The sequence below is a fragment of the Saccharomyces cerevisiae genome, chromosome XVI, assembly GCF_000146045.2.
Source record: "Saccharomyces cerevisiae S288C chromosome XVI, complete sequence".
In the NCBI taxonomy this organism is placed as follows: domain Eukaryota; kingdom Fungi; phylum Ascomycota; class Saccharomycetes; order Saccharomycetales; family Saccharomycetaceae; genus Saccharomyces; species Saccharomyces cerevisiae.
The window spans coordinates 880,205-893,764 of NC_001148.4; the positions used below are offsets into that span (position 1 = coordinate 880,205).

Genomic DNA, 13,560 nt, shown 5'->3' on the forward strand with positions numbered 1-13,560 from the left:
TATATTCAGAAATAAATAGGATTATTAACCTAGTGCTCCCAAAAAAAATAAGTTGAACTGTCTCTTTCGAGAAAAAGAAAGAGAAAAGAAATGGTCTCTAGCGGGATCGAACCGCTGATCCCCGCGTTATTAGCACGGTGCCTTAACCAACTGGGCCAAGAGACCATTATATTGTTAAAGATGTTGTATCTCAAAATGGGATACGTCAGTATGACAATACTTCATCCTAAACGTTCATAAAACACATATGAAACAACTTTATAACAAAACGAACAACATGAGGTAAAACCCGGCCTCCCCTAGCTGAACAACTCAAACGTATAAATGCCTGAACAATTAGTTTAGATCCGAGTTTCCGCGCTTCCACCATTTAGTATGATTCATATTTTATATAATATATAGGATAAGTAACATCCCGTGAATCAAGCTGATAAACAGTTTTGACAACTGGTTACTTCCCTAAGACTGTTTATATTAGGATTGTCAAGACACTCCGGTATTACTCGAGCCCGTAATACAACAGTGAGCTATTAAAAGAGCTTAAGTATTACAGAGTAATATCAATCATCAATCTTGGATCTAAAGTAATCGTCGAGACATTTATACACTTAAGTGATTCCTCTTTACAAGCGGAGCTTACTCTATATATTCATTCTTGTCAGTTTCATAACAGTTGTTTCATACGATTTCCACATGTGTCTCATATATATTTTATGTTTAGGTTAATAACTTTGGTAATGCTAAATTATCTTAATTTGACGTACACAAATTCTTCCTACTGTTATATATGTTCGAATTATCTTTTAAATTGTTGCTAAAAAAGTTAGAGTTATCACCAAATCAGTTGAGCAGATCACCATTATTCTTATGTAAATACTTGTTAAAAGAAGTAGCTTTCGCAAATACACCAATGCATTCGTTGATAATTTACGCAGTAACCTCTTACAGAACGCCTACATACAACTTAAACTCGTAATGTTCAGGCTTATAATGTCAGTATGCATTGTTACGCTTAGTATAGTTATTAAACTACGGACCAAATTATACTTTAAGCAGTAGTTAAAGAAAGAGATTAAATAAAGAATGATTTACAATCTAGTCGCAAAAACAAGTACAGTGCTGACGTCCCATCTTTTAATGCCTACTCTTTTGATGTTCACTTACATGTTACAATGAAGCCAAATCACAAACATTCAAATATATTCCATGGCCTCTTAGTTTGGCAACCCAAGACTCGGCATACCATATTGGTAACGCTGTATTGGAGAGATATATTCTAAAATATTGATAATTAATGGCAAAAAGGCAGTATTAATGAAGGTTGAATATGGATCTTAATATAATCGTATAAGAGGGGCATAAAATATACGCCGATTGGTTCAACATTAATTATGATCAATATAACAATGCGTCTGGTAATTACCATAACACTTAATGTAGCAACTCGTATAACAAACGTATCATGCTCAATTAATATAACCTTATCTCTGCTTCAGCACTGTCTGAGCTACTCTTTTAACGTTTCCTTTTGCAATAGGTACCTTCACACTAAAACATATACAATGGGTGCATTTAAATTGTTACCATAGCAACTCATATTACGATTCATTACCACTCATTTCAACACAACAACCTCTTGCTATCAAACTTACTTTTGCTTTTATTGCAGATATCTCGTTATTTCTGCAAAAACAGCATTCATTGGTAATGACAAGGTCAATTTTGGCTTTTATACATTTCACATGTACAGGATAGTGGAACACATTCCAAGGAGGTGAAGAACGTCCCCTTTGATACTTCCATACAAGGACGATTAAAAATACATAAGAGAACAGATCTGCAAAAATGCGTTTTACTTCCTTTACAATCTCAATGCCGATAAATAAGCGCAATGAAGATTACTCAGCAACTGTATGTTGGCTCATGCGAAATATGAATGTTTCATTCGAGATTACTTATCTTGTTTAACGCTTGAACAGCGTACTGTAACTTCTTGCTACAGAATGATGGACCCCATTATAATACTACCGCCTTGCGAATGCGCAATTTATTATGATCATGAACCCTGAGAAATCAAATGAATATTTAAAGTGTATGCAAAATGGACAAGAACATTATGGTAACATTGTCTACGACAGAATTTATTTTCTGACTTTAATAGTGACGGTTATACGAAATTAATGATTCTTCGAGAGGCAACTCACTTTACTGCAAATGGACCTGCAGAGTTTGCATCTAGAGGACAATATGCTGCACAAAAACGACCAATATTTACCTTCAACGAAAACAACCTTAAGAAACCCCTTCAACAACAACGCAGCTATCGTATCGTAGTGGTCTCCATAATGCGTGCACCTCCTTTAGCACTTATCGAGTAATAACATACGCTAGATAAGTAAAGTGTCCAGGATATTATAATTATATGATATTTCGGGAATGGTTTCTATATCTAGTTTTTTAACTTAGCCTAGACATTCGCCTCGTATTATAAAATACATGAAAGTGACTTGACTGCTTCATGAGAGTTATACTAAGAGCATTCATAACTAGAAGACACATTTTAGTTTTTATTACTGAGTAAGGGTTTAGTTTGTACATACAAGGCAACATGAAATTCAAGGTGCTGATGTTCAGTAAAGCCGCCTAGCTTTACGTGCCGAAATATTGATAATATGTCTCAGCCACTTCCTGGCTTAACTATTTAAATGATATTTCTGCATCCATCGGTATGGCGCACAATAAACGGTATCTGAGAATATCGAAAAGAACACCACAATACTACTGAGTGCAAACACAGAAGAGCGTAGGTGATTCAACTAATTGAGTTAGAAACTGCATCAACGCTGCATAATAAAGATGCTGCTGTTCAGGATCATTTTTTTTAAAGACTGAAAAAAATTGCTTATCGCTTTGCACGCGACTCTTTTTTCTATTATTTGAAAAATAGCTTAAGGGAAAAGAAAAGAATAGGTAGCTTTCAAAGCAAGAACCTCTACGATAAAGGACAAAGCTAGAAGCAAACACCGCAAAAAAAATGAGACCCGTTGTATCCACTGGTAAGGCATGGTGTTGTACCGTCCTATCGGCATTTGGTGTAGTAATTCTTTCCGTCATTGCTCATCTCTTCAACACAAACCATGAATCCTTTGTAGGATCAATAAACGATCCTGAAGATGGACCTGCGTATGTTATATTTTCTTATTTATTTCGCCGTTACCCATTTACCATCTCTTATATCTCTCCTCCTTACTAACAATTATATTTTAACCCTATTGTTTATAGTGTTGCACATACTGTTTATTTGGCTGCCTTGGTATACCTCGTGTTTTTCGTATTCTGTGGGTTCCAAGTTTACCTAGCCAGAAGAAAACCTTCGATCGAGTTGCGTTAGTCTTGAAGCCAATAGGATAATACCAAATGCATTAATATCGTCCAACTGTTCTATATACTTATCGTAACCTCGTTCCATGTGACATTCTTTTTTATTACACTTTTCGACAATAGCGAATTGAGTGAAATATTATGAAAGAATATATAGTATAAATATATACATTTATATATGAATTCTAATCAATAAAAGTCACAGTAACCAGCTTTTCCTAGCTTTTCGAAGTTTCGGAAGTATGACAAAATATGAGCGTGACCCTGAATTGGTGAACTTTCTATCGAAAGTGGAGGATTTGAACTCTAAGAGATACAGTAATATTCCTAGTTCAAAACCAGCGGGGGAAGCGCTTTCACCAGTTAGAAGTCACAACTCTGGGGAATACAGAAGGGCTGATATGATGACAGGGAAAAATGTGGAAGGTTGCGACAATTTGGCCTACCGATCTGCGTACAATTATGAAATGACGTTTTCTCCAAAGAAGACTCATTACTCATTAAGTGAGCTGAATCTCGAACGAATAACGCCAAGGCCGGATTTGGAGGGAAGTGCCTCTCAAAAAGAAAAAAAATTTTTAATTTCTGAAGAAGATTATTTATTATTGCAGAAATTGAAAGCCTCTCAAACATATAATGATTCCAATGCTGACAAAAATTTGCCTTCCTTTGAAAAAGGTCCTCGTATGCCCAGTCGGGGTCGACCCAGACCGAGAGAGAAGGAAATAATCACCATCCAATATGATTTTGAATTACCAGGAAGAGCCGATATACCCTCCTCCTCCTCTTCTTCATCACCACCGCCTTTGCCCACAAGGCGTGATCATATCAAAATCACAGATGGGAATGAAGAGAAACCGCTTCTTCCAACAAGGCCTAACAAAGCAGAAGTTACAGAAAGTCCGTCATCAAGGTCAATAAAACCGGATGCTGTGGTACCTGAGCGCGTTAAGCCTGCTCCACCTGTCTCACGCTCTACAAAACCGGCGAGCTTTTTAAGTTCTTTGGAAGATAACAAATTGACAAAGGCGAAGAGTTATAATTCGGAAATGGAAACTCCCAAAACAACTGTAAAAAGTTCTCATATCGATTACTTGGATTCCATACAACTAAAACCAACCACCTTATCTCCTACAATGAAAAATAAACCTAAACCAACCCCTCCTTCTCCACCTGCGAAAAGAATTCCAAGATCTGAAAGTTTTATCAAGTCTATGCTAAACTCGAATCTCACGACAACTTCCAAGCCTTCTTTGCCTGAAAAACCTCAAAAGCTACGGAATGCAAATTTGGCCGCCCATAAGACCAAACCAAGCATACCGCCAAAGAAAGTGGAGTTGAATATAGTATTACCTGAGCTACGTCCCGTAGAAACTTCTCCAACAAAGCAGAACTTCGAAAACTCAATCGATTTGCCCAAGTTACGATCCAGCAACCGTAACATTAAAAAAGAAGAGGAGGACAGTATTCCAGAAGCAATAAAAGGTATACAAAATCTGAAGAAAACCAAACAGCAGAAGCCTGCAATCCCTCAGAAAAAATCATTTCTAACAAATAATTCGAAAAATACTACACTCAAAAATGGTGATGATATTAACAAGTTAAATGACGAAATTGAAGCTCTATCATTGCGGAATAACCTGAAGAAACGGCCACCAACGGCGCCACAACGTAAAATTTCTTTGCCAGAGGCATTGCGAAAAGTCGAATTGATGAAAAAATCTAAAACCGAGCCTGTTTTAGAGTCCTCAAACGAACTGAGCATAAACGCAAAATTAGACGCAATAATTGCCTCTAGAAACTTAAGAGCATCTAATACTCTACCAGAACTTAGCGGTGTTAACACTAATATTGCAACTTCTGACAAGTATACTACTTCTAGAGATGAAACAGTGAAGGAAACTAAACCATTAGTTCACCCGAATAAAAATAGGACTCGTGGTCCCAGAAGAAAACTTCCAACACGCGTGTAACTACAGAGTAGACCTCCGTATTTTACACATGTATGTACGTACATATGATGTAACAATAATATGATAATTTAATGGGATACATGTATTATCGTCACTTCCCACGTTTGCGCTTTGACATTTGCTCCCCTTATGAACCTGAAGGAATATAAATCATCGATCTTTTTGCTACACTTTTCCTCCCTTATTAGAAAATAGCAGTAAAATTACAGGCTATTCAAACCCTGAAACATCTCAATTATGGCTTGGACTAGTACATTACCAGCGCATCTACTGAACCTGATCAAAAACTCCAAATATGTTCACGTGGCCACCTGTTCTAAAGACTGCATCCCTTCAGTGGCATTGATGAACTATATCTATGTGCCAGGTGAAAAACTGTTCGGTCAAACAGATAATAAGAATGACTACATTATATTTGTTTCTCCTCAGGACACACAAAAGTTTTACAACATCAAGGAGAACCCTAAGGTCGCCCTGTTGTTTCACGATTGGATCATCGCGAATAATTTGTCAGTGGGCAAGGAAAGCATCTCTGGGACTCCGACGCCGACTTCTATTCCTCATGAAGAGCAACGTCAAAGCGAGCTTTTAAATTTGTTACAGGAGTTAAATCAAGCCGAATTGAACCAAATGAGCGCATCTATTGGTGGCGAAACCGAAATTGTCAATCCTGAAAGTGAAGAATCCAAGTACTATAAAGATTTAATACTAAAGGCTAATCCTGATGCGAAAGCTTTTATATTTGAAAAGAACACCGCCGTTGTTAAAGTTAGAATTGATAATGCTAGGGTATCCAATAATGAGAACAGAACAATGTTTCTAAGTAAAGGGAAGAGTTAACTGTCCTCTGCTTTTCTTTATCTATTTTGCATACGATTCTGTATTTAATTATTCTGTTTTTTTTTTTTTTTTATTTTTTATTTTCATGTACACAAGAAATCTACATTAGCACGTTAATCAATTGACTAGTTACCTTCTTGACCAAAATCTCTAGTGAACTGTTCTTGCTTCAGCAAGTCATCCTCATTCACGGTAGGTCTCGTCGATTTGATAGCCTTTAAGAAATCCTTTATGGTGAGATCTGGTTCTTTTAATTCATCAGCTTCAATATCCGTCCAACTCATCTCGATGGCGCCATCATCACCTGGAGAGCATGGTGTTAGTTTTCTTGTTTCGTCGTCCTCCGTAGAGACATCTTTGAAATGTGTCGCGCTTTGAATTTTTCTTATCGGTTGCATTAGCGCATCTTTCACCACTACAGCAATATCACTCCCGGAATAACCTTCAGTCATTGCACCTAAAGTTCTATAATCTTCCTTGGTCAATACGCATGGAGTGTCGCCGACGTTAATCTCGAACATGGTGGTTCTTGCCGCCAAATCTGGTAATGGTATATATATTCTTCTTTCAAATCTTCTCCTGATGGCACTGTCCAGTTGCCATGGGATATTTGTTGCGCCAAGGACCAAAACACCTTGGGAGTCATTCCCAACACCATTCATTTGTACCAATAATTCTGTTTTAATTCTTCTACTTGCTTCGCTCTCTCCTTCTCCTCTGGTACCTGTTAGCGCATCCACTTCATCTATAAAAATAATAGAAGGTTTATTTTCTCTTGCCATCGCAAATAACTGTTTGACAAGTTTTTCAGATTCACCCATCCACTTAGAAACCAAATCACTGGAACTAACACTGAAAAAGGTAGAATTGGCCTCGGTGGCCACTGCTTTTGCCAAATATGATTTACCTGTACCTGGTGGTCCGTACAATAAGATTCCCGAAGTGGGCTTACGGTTACCTTTGAACAAATGTGGGAACTTGACAGGTAAAATAACGGCTTCTTTAAGGGCCTCTTTGGCTCCTTCCAGTCCAGCCACGTCTTCCCACTTAACATTGGGCTTCTCAGACAAAATAGCACTCGATAAGGCACCTCTTAGCTTTTTGTTGTCTTCTCCACCATTATCCTCACCCTCTTCCTGAGAGATTTTCTTATTACCACCGTTGGAACCACTACCAGCGCTAGGAGATTTCTTTGCCGCGTTTGCCTCTTCACTTTCCAAGTGCTTTTTCAACTGCTCTGCACGGTTTAGATACTCTGTAAACTTCGCTCTTATCAAATCCTTCGACTTAGGGTTTTTCTCGTATTTCAAAGCCAACATCAAATAATCTAATCCGTTATAGTATGCTGTATACGCCTCCTCATACTGCGTGGCTGTGTCCAGGTCAATGGCCTTTTGAACCAGTTCTATTCCCTTAGTTAAAAAATCTCCCGTGCTCATTTGTACCCCATCTACTATAGGCACTCTATGCTGCTTTATTTTTGTCTTCCATGTCCTCAACCCACGATTAAATCGTTCGATATCATGAAGTTCTTATTTTTTTTTTTTTTTCACCCAGCGGGGGTACCCGTAAAGCAATACAATAAATATCATCAAGCAAGAATAAATAGATGTACAGAAAGAACAACCATGACGTGTTGTGTTTCTATTCAGCGTGCGGAACCGAATCCTCAGTCGGAGATTCTCTGAGAATGTTCGTTTGAGGAAGCTTAGGATACTTGGCGTAGAAGTTGGGGCCCTTTGGGGGCTGTAGGGAAGAAACTGGTCGTTGGCGCGACTGGAGTGGCGACATGTGAATCGGACTTGAAGTCACTAACGGGTTTACTGCTCTTACTGGCGAAGGTGGTAAATTTTCTGTCGGTTTGAGGTTGTCTCGCTCAATATTTTTCATGTCTCGACGAGACTCCAGGTATCTTTGATCGATGTTTGCGTCGTCCAACACCGACTGCAACAGATGACACTTTTCCTTGACAAATTGTAGTTCCTTTTGTGTAGAGTGCAGCTGCTGCCGCAATTGCGCAAACTTTGCTTGCCATTGTAGAGGCACACAATCCTGAGAATTTTTAGACAATGGGACAACGCTTTCTTCTTCCTCATCTGCGGGAGACCCCCATACAAACGCTTGGATCTTGGCAAGAGTCTTAGCAATATTGAATCCAAACGCGTGTTGTTGAGCCCTCTTTTTGGAGATATTCTTGTAGTTTTTAGAACGTGTCCTTTGTGAAGCGTGTCTAACATGATTTCTTTCGCGAGGCACAACCACCAATTTGCGCTCTTTTCGTATCCCCAATGTCTTTTCCTGAATTCCCATTGTGATCTTCAATGCCAACCCAACCTTCTTTTTACTTTGTTGGGTCTAAATTATGTTACTTTGTCCATTTCATCTCTTTTCAAGATGGAATCTAAAAGAAGAAAAACGACAAAAGGAACAAAAGTGATGTGACGCGTTATTTTTCGCGTGACATAATAGAAAAATATTTCAACTGGGCATCTTTAACACATGTTACAATAAAGTTGAGATGACTTGTTTATGCCTTTAAAGTTTGTAAGTGGAACTAGAAGCGTCTATGTGTGAAATGTTTGGCTCTGGGAATGTTCTGCCTGTTAAAATTCAGCCTCCGCTGCTTAGGCCACTGGCGTATAGAGTTTTATCAAGAAAATATGGTTTATCAATTAAATCTGATGGACTGTCTGCTCTTGCAGAATTCGTTGGCACTAATATAGGTGCTAACTGGAGACAAGGGCCTGCTACAATAAAATTTCTCGAGCAATTTGCTGCAGTATGGAAACAACAAGAAAGAGGCCTTTTCATCGACCAGAGCGGGGTTAAAGAAGTTATACAGGAGATGAAAGAACGTGAGAAAGTCGAATGGAGTCATGAACACCCTATTCAACATGAGGAGAATATCTTGGGACGGACAGATGACGATGAGAACAACAGTGACGATGAAATGCCGATCGCTGCTGATTCATCCTTACAAAATGTTTCATTATCTTCACCCATGCGACAGCCCACCGAAAGAGATGAATATAAACAGCCTTTCAAGCCAGAAAGCTCCAAGGCGTTGGACTGGAGGGACTACTTCAAAGTTATCAATGCTTCTCAGCAACAAAGATTCTCATACAATCCGCACAAAATGCAATTTATTTTCGTCCCCAATAAAAAGCAGAATGGGCTAGGAGGCATTGCGGGTTTTCTACCAGATATAGAGGACAAAGTTCAAATGTTCTTGACAAGATATTACCTCACGAACGACAGAGTCATGAGAAATGAAAACTTCCAAAACAGTGACATGTTTAATCCATTATCATCTATGGTGTCTTTACAAAATGAACTGTCCAATACTAACCGACAGCAGCAATCCAGCAGTATGAGTATCACCCCAATAAAAAACCTACTAGGTAGGGATGCTCAAAACTTTCTACTATTGGGGCTCTTAAATAAGAACTTTAAGGGCAATTGGTCACTGGAAGATCCGTCTGGATCTGTCGAAATTGACATTTCCCAAACTATCCCTACACAAGGCCATTACTACGTGCCAGGTTGCATGGTTCTTGTGGAAGGAATATACTATTCTGTAGGAAATAAATTCCATGTTACCTCCATGACTTTACCCCCTGGTGAGAGAAGAGAAATTACATTAGAAACGATAGGTAATCTCGATCTCTTAGGAATACATGGCATTTCTAATAACAATTTCATTGCTCGTTTGGATAAAGATTTGAAGATTAGATTACACCTTTTGGAGAAAGAATTAACAGATCATAAATTTGTAATTCTCGGCGCAAATTTGTTCCTAGATGATTTGAAAATTATGACTGCACTCAGCAAAATTTTGCAAAAATTAAATGATGACCCACCGACCCTATTAATTTGGCAAGGTTCTTTCACTTCAGTTCCCGTTTTCGCATCAATGAGTAGCCGGAATATAAGTAGTTCCACTCAATTTAAGAATAATTTCGATGCCTTGGCGACGCTTCTGTCAAGATTTGACAATTTGACCGAAAATACCACAATGATATTTATTCCAGGTCCTAACGATTTATGGGGGTCGATGGTGTCATTGGGGGCAAGTGGGACATTACCGCAAGATCCAATTCCTAGTGCGTTTACCAAAAAAATCAACAAGGTCTGTAAAAACGTTGTATGGAGCTCAAATCCAACTAGAATAGCATACTTATCCCAAGAAATAGTCATTTTCAGGGACGATTTATCCGGAAGATTCAAAAGACACCGTTTGGAATTCCCATTCAACGAGAGCGAAGATGTTTATACTGAAAACGATAACATGATGTCTAAAGACACCGATATTGTACCAATCGATGAATTAGTTAAAGAACCAGACCAGTTACCACAAAAGGTTCAAGAAACAAGAAAACTCGTTAAAACAATACTAGACCAGGGTCATTTATCGCCATTTCTTGATTCCTTGCGCCCAATTTCATGGGATTTGGACCACACTTTGACACTTTGCCCAATACCATCGACAATGGTTCTTTGCGACACTACTTCTGCACAATTTGATTTGACATACAACGGTTGTAAAGTAATTAACCCTGGAAGTTTCATTCATAATAGACGTGCTAGGTATATGGAGTACGTTCCATCCTCAAAGAAAACTATACAAGAAGAGATATATATCTAAATAATGCATCAAAATAAGAACACTTAAACAAGCACGGTAGTGTTGGTACTCTGCCATCTATTTGTATGGATACTTTTTGAATTTTGATGTAACGGATTTCGGCATACAATATATGGGATCTATGGGGACTAAATTGTCGTATCCCATTAAACTTAAACCAGCAACACCAAAAACTGTATGGAAGACATCCACTTCATTTTCAGGCCTGTCGCTTATTCCACCCTTCTTCTCATCTTGACATTTGAGTATAAACTCAGTTAGCTTCTCATAATTTATCCAATCTAGTCTACCAATAATAGCTAATGAAGATAAAACCCACCAACTATAGCAAACATCGGGCAGTTTACTTGGCCTACCGTTTAGTCCACCTTCTGGTAATTGTCGTTCGCAAAGCCACCACCCAATTTCTTCTAGTTGGTCGTCACTAAGCATATCCAATTTGTTAGCAATTGCCAAAGCGCCAAGACAGGTAAAAGCTTGAGCTGCATGGGATTCAGCATTAGGACATAATCCAAAGCCACCATCAAAATTATAACACTTGAGTACAAAGTCTACAGCAGGGTCAACAACTTCAGACGTTAATTCACCCAAAATTGATAGTGCACTCAAGGCTGTATAAACAAACCTTGTATCTACCTCCCCAAACCTGTCACCCTGGAACGAACCATCTTCCAATTGATTCCCACGGATGAAGGAAATCAAGCGAACCTTACGATCTTTTCCAAGAACATCCAAAGCATCATAAGTGGCCAAGATCTGTACGGCGGACAATGTAGTTAATAAATGTGCATCATGTCTTGGAAATGGTGCGAAAGCGCCGTATTTGTCGTCCCAACAGCTCAGAACAAATGATATAACCTCTTCTTTCACAAATGTCTCTGGAGAATCAAGCACACACAAGGCAGTAAGTCCCCAATATATCCCATTCAAACGAAGATGCTCGGTAAGCCAGTATTCAAAATTATGCTTCTTTGTATCCAATGATTCAATATAACGTATATGCTTTTCCTTAAGTAGCGTAAGAGATCCTGACATGTTCACAATTTTCTAGTGGAGAAAACAGAATCATTAGTAACAGTAGTGGTATCTGAAATATATATATACACAGTTTCTTAAATTGTTGTCTTTACTACTGGTATTACTATCGCTATTACAAGCGAAGTCATTAAGTACGGAAATGTTTAAACGTAGAGAGCTAGTAAAGGAAAGGCTGTTACATGATCACTAATCGTAACTTTGCAACGAGCCTGAGGGAAATGACTAGTACTATTACCTTGTTGAACGGAATATGAGTAAATATATTGCACTTGAAAATCTTCCGGTAGATTTGCAACATAAAGGAGCTACACAAAATGAAAGCACCGCTGATATACTGAAACAGTTGCCACATGAACGATTACAAGCTGTCCTGGAGAAGATACCAGAAGAAGATCTTGAGGTGAGACGATTGCTTTCAATTTTAAAGAAGCCGGAAGTAGTGGAGAATGAAGATGTACAACAAAGAAGAATACGGTTGGCTGAAATTTTAATGGTTGATGAAATTGATCTTGAGAACATTAATAACATGGAAAACATAAATGGGGAAGAAGTAGACGAAGAGGACGATGAGGACTTCTTCACTCCAGCAACATCTGAGCTCATTTTTGCGAGAAGATTTTTGATAAATTATTCACTTGAAAGATCTCGAAAGAGGCTACAGAAAGAGATGGAAAGACATCAAAAGTTCAATACAAGACAGGAATTACTCAGTCGGCGTACAGAATTACAGCGTATGGCTAATTTAGAGCTTGCTGGCTCTCAATTAGTATCTACGAAGCCTATTTCCGCAGTTTCTTTATCTACCGATGACATGGTTGTCGCAACGGGAAGCTGGGCAGGTGATCTTCAGGTATTAAATTCTCAAACACTGCAGCCATTGACACAAAAACTCGACTCTCATGTAGGGAAAATCGGAGCTATAGATTGGCATCCTGATTCAAACAATCAAATGATTTCATGCGCAGAAGACGGGCTCATCAAAAACTTTCAATACTCAAACGAAGAGGGCGGCCTTCGATTATTGGGAGATCTTGTGGGACATGAAAGACGTATTTCTGATGTGAAATACCACCCTAGTGGCAAATTTATAGGTAGTGCCTCTCATGATATGACTTGGAGACTTTGGGATGCGTCAACACATCAAGAACTGCTGCTACAAGAAGGCCATGATAAGGGAGTGTTTAGTCTGTCTTTTCAATGCGATGGATCTCTTGTTTGTAGCGGTGGCATGGACTCGCTTTCAATGCTATGGGATATAAGATCCGGAAGTAAGGTGATGACACTCGCAGGACACTCAAAGCCTATTTACACCGTAGCTTGGTCACCAAACGGGTATCAAGTAGCCACTGGTGGTGGTGATGGAATCATTAATGTTTGGGACATCAGAAAACGGGATGAAGGCCAACTAAATCAAATATTGGCGCATCGTAACATCGTTACGCAGGTAAGGTTTTCAAAGGAAGACGGCGGAAAGAAACTTGTCTCTTGTGGCTATGATAATTTGATCAATGTGTATAGTAGTGATACGTGGTTAAAAATGGGAAGTTTAGCAGGCCACACTGATAAAATTATTAGCTTGGATATTTCGAATAATTCTCATTTTTTAGTGAGCGGCGGATGGGATAGGTCTATCAAGCTCTGGAATTGATTGTGTAAAGAAATGTATTTAGTATTTTTGAAACT

At 38.6% G+C, this 13,560-nt stretch overlaps 8 protein-coding genes and 1 non-coding gene across 9 annotated transcripts, besides 3 other annotated features; 5 read left to right on the forward strand and 4 right to left on the reverse strand.

Annotated features, from left to right (window-relative positions):
• Window positions 1–91: 91 nt before the first annotated feature.
• On the reverse strand, window positions 92–165 carry YNCP0024C. Its single transcript has one exon. It is a non-coding gene; the product is annotated as a tRNA-Ile (tRNA).
• Window positions 166–181: 16 nt separating this feature from the next.
• Window positions 182–522: a long terminal repeat (Ty3 LTR).
• A 134-nt stretch (window positions 523–656) lies between these two features.
• Window positions 657–904: an origin of replication (ARS1630; Autonomously Replicating Sequence).
• Window positions 905–1,282: 378 nt separating this feature from the next.
• Window positions 1,283–1,626: a long terminal repeat (Ty4 LTR).
• Window positions 1,627–3,034: 1,408 nt separating this feature from the next.
• YPR170W-B (uncharacterized protein) lies at window positions 3,035–3,391 on the forward strand (the record flags this gene model as incomplete). The annotated part of the gene is made up of 2 exons (NM_001184525.1): window positions 3,035–3,183; window positions 3,283–3,391. 2 exons carry the CDS (start codon window positions 3,035–3,037, stop codon window positions 3,389–3,391), a joined length of 258 nt encoding a protein of 85 aa, NP_001106949.1.
• A 232-nt stretch (window positions 3,392–3,623) lies between these two features.
• Window positions 3,624–5,354, forward strand: BSP1 (Bsp1p; the record flags this gene model as incomplete). The annotated part of the gene is made up of 1 exon (NM_001184268.1): window positions 3,624–5,354. One exon carries the CDS (start codon window positions 3,624–3,626, stop codon window positions 5,352–5,354), a length of 1,731 nt encoding a protein of 576 aa, NP_015497.1.
• Window positions 5,355–5,591: 237 nt separating this feature from the next.
• YPR172W (pyridoxal 5'-phosphate synthase) lies at window positions 5,592–6,194 on the forward strand (the record flags this gene model as incomplete). The annotated part of the gene is made up of 1 exon (NM_001184269.1): window positions 5,592–6,194. The coding sequence occupies one exon, from the start codon at window positions 5,592–5,594 to the stop codon at window positions 6,192–6,194; it is 603 nt and encodes a 200-aa protein (NP_015498.1).
• A 125-nt stretch (window positions 6,195–6,319) lies between these two features.
• On the reverse strand, window positions 6,320–7,633 carry VPS4 (AAA family ATPase VPS4; the record flags this gene model as incomplete). Its single annotated transcript, NM_001184270.1, has 1 exon — window positions 6,320–7,633. The coding sequence occupies one exon, from the start codon at window positions 7,631–7,633 to the stop codon at window positions 6,320–6,322; it is 1,314 nt and encodes a 437-aa protein (NP_015499.1).
• Window positions 7,634–7,838: 205 nt separating this feature from the next.
• Window positions 7,839–8,504, reverse strand: CSA1 (Csa1p; the record flags this gene model as incomplete). The annotated part of the gene is made up of 1 exon (NM_001184271.1): window positions 7,839–8,504. The coding sequence occupies one exon, from the start codon at window positions 8,502–8,504 to the stop codon at window positions 7,839–7,841; it is 666 nt and encodes a 221-aa protein (NP_015500.1).
• Window positions 8,505–8,769: 265 nt separating this feature from the next.
• Window positions 8,770–10,839, forward strand: DPB2 (DNA polymerase epsilon noncatalytic subunit; the record flags this gene model as incomplete). The annotated part of the gene is made up of 1 exon (NM_001184272.1): window positions 8,770–10,839. One exon carries the CDS (start codon window positions 8,770–8,772, stop codon window positions 10,837–10,839), a length of 2,070 nt encoding a protein of 689 aa, NP_015501.2.
• Window positions 10,840–10,896: 57 nt separating this feature from the next.
• BET2 (Rab geranylgeranyltransferase BET2) lies at window positions 10,897–11,874 on the reverse strand (the record flags this gene model as incomplete). Its single annotated transcript, NM_001184273.1, has 1 exon — window positions 10,897–11,874. The coding sequence occupies one exon, from the start codon at window positions 11,872–11,874 to the stop codon at window positions 10,897–10,899; it is 978 nt and encodes a 325-aa protein (NP_015502.1).
• A 253-nt stretch (window positions 11,875–12,127) lies between these two features.
• On the forward strand, window positions 12,128–13,525 carry PRP4 (U4/U6-U5 snRNP complex subunit PRP4; the record flags this gene model as incomplete). The annotated part of the gene is made up of 1 exon (NM_001184275.1): window positions 12,128–13,525. One exon carries the CDS (start codon window positions 12,128–12,130, stop codon window positions 13,523–13,525), a length of 1,398 nt encoding a protein of 465 aa, NP_015504.1.
• Window positions 13,526–13,560: the final 35 nt, after the last annotated feature.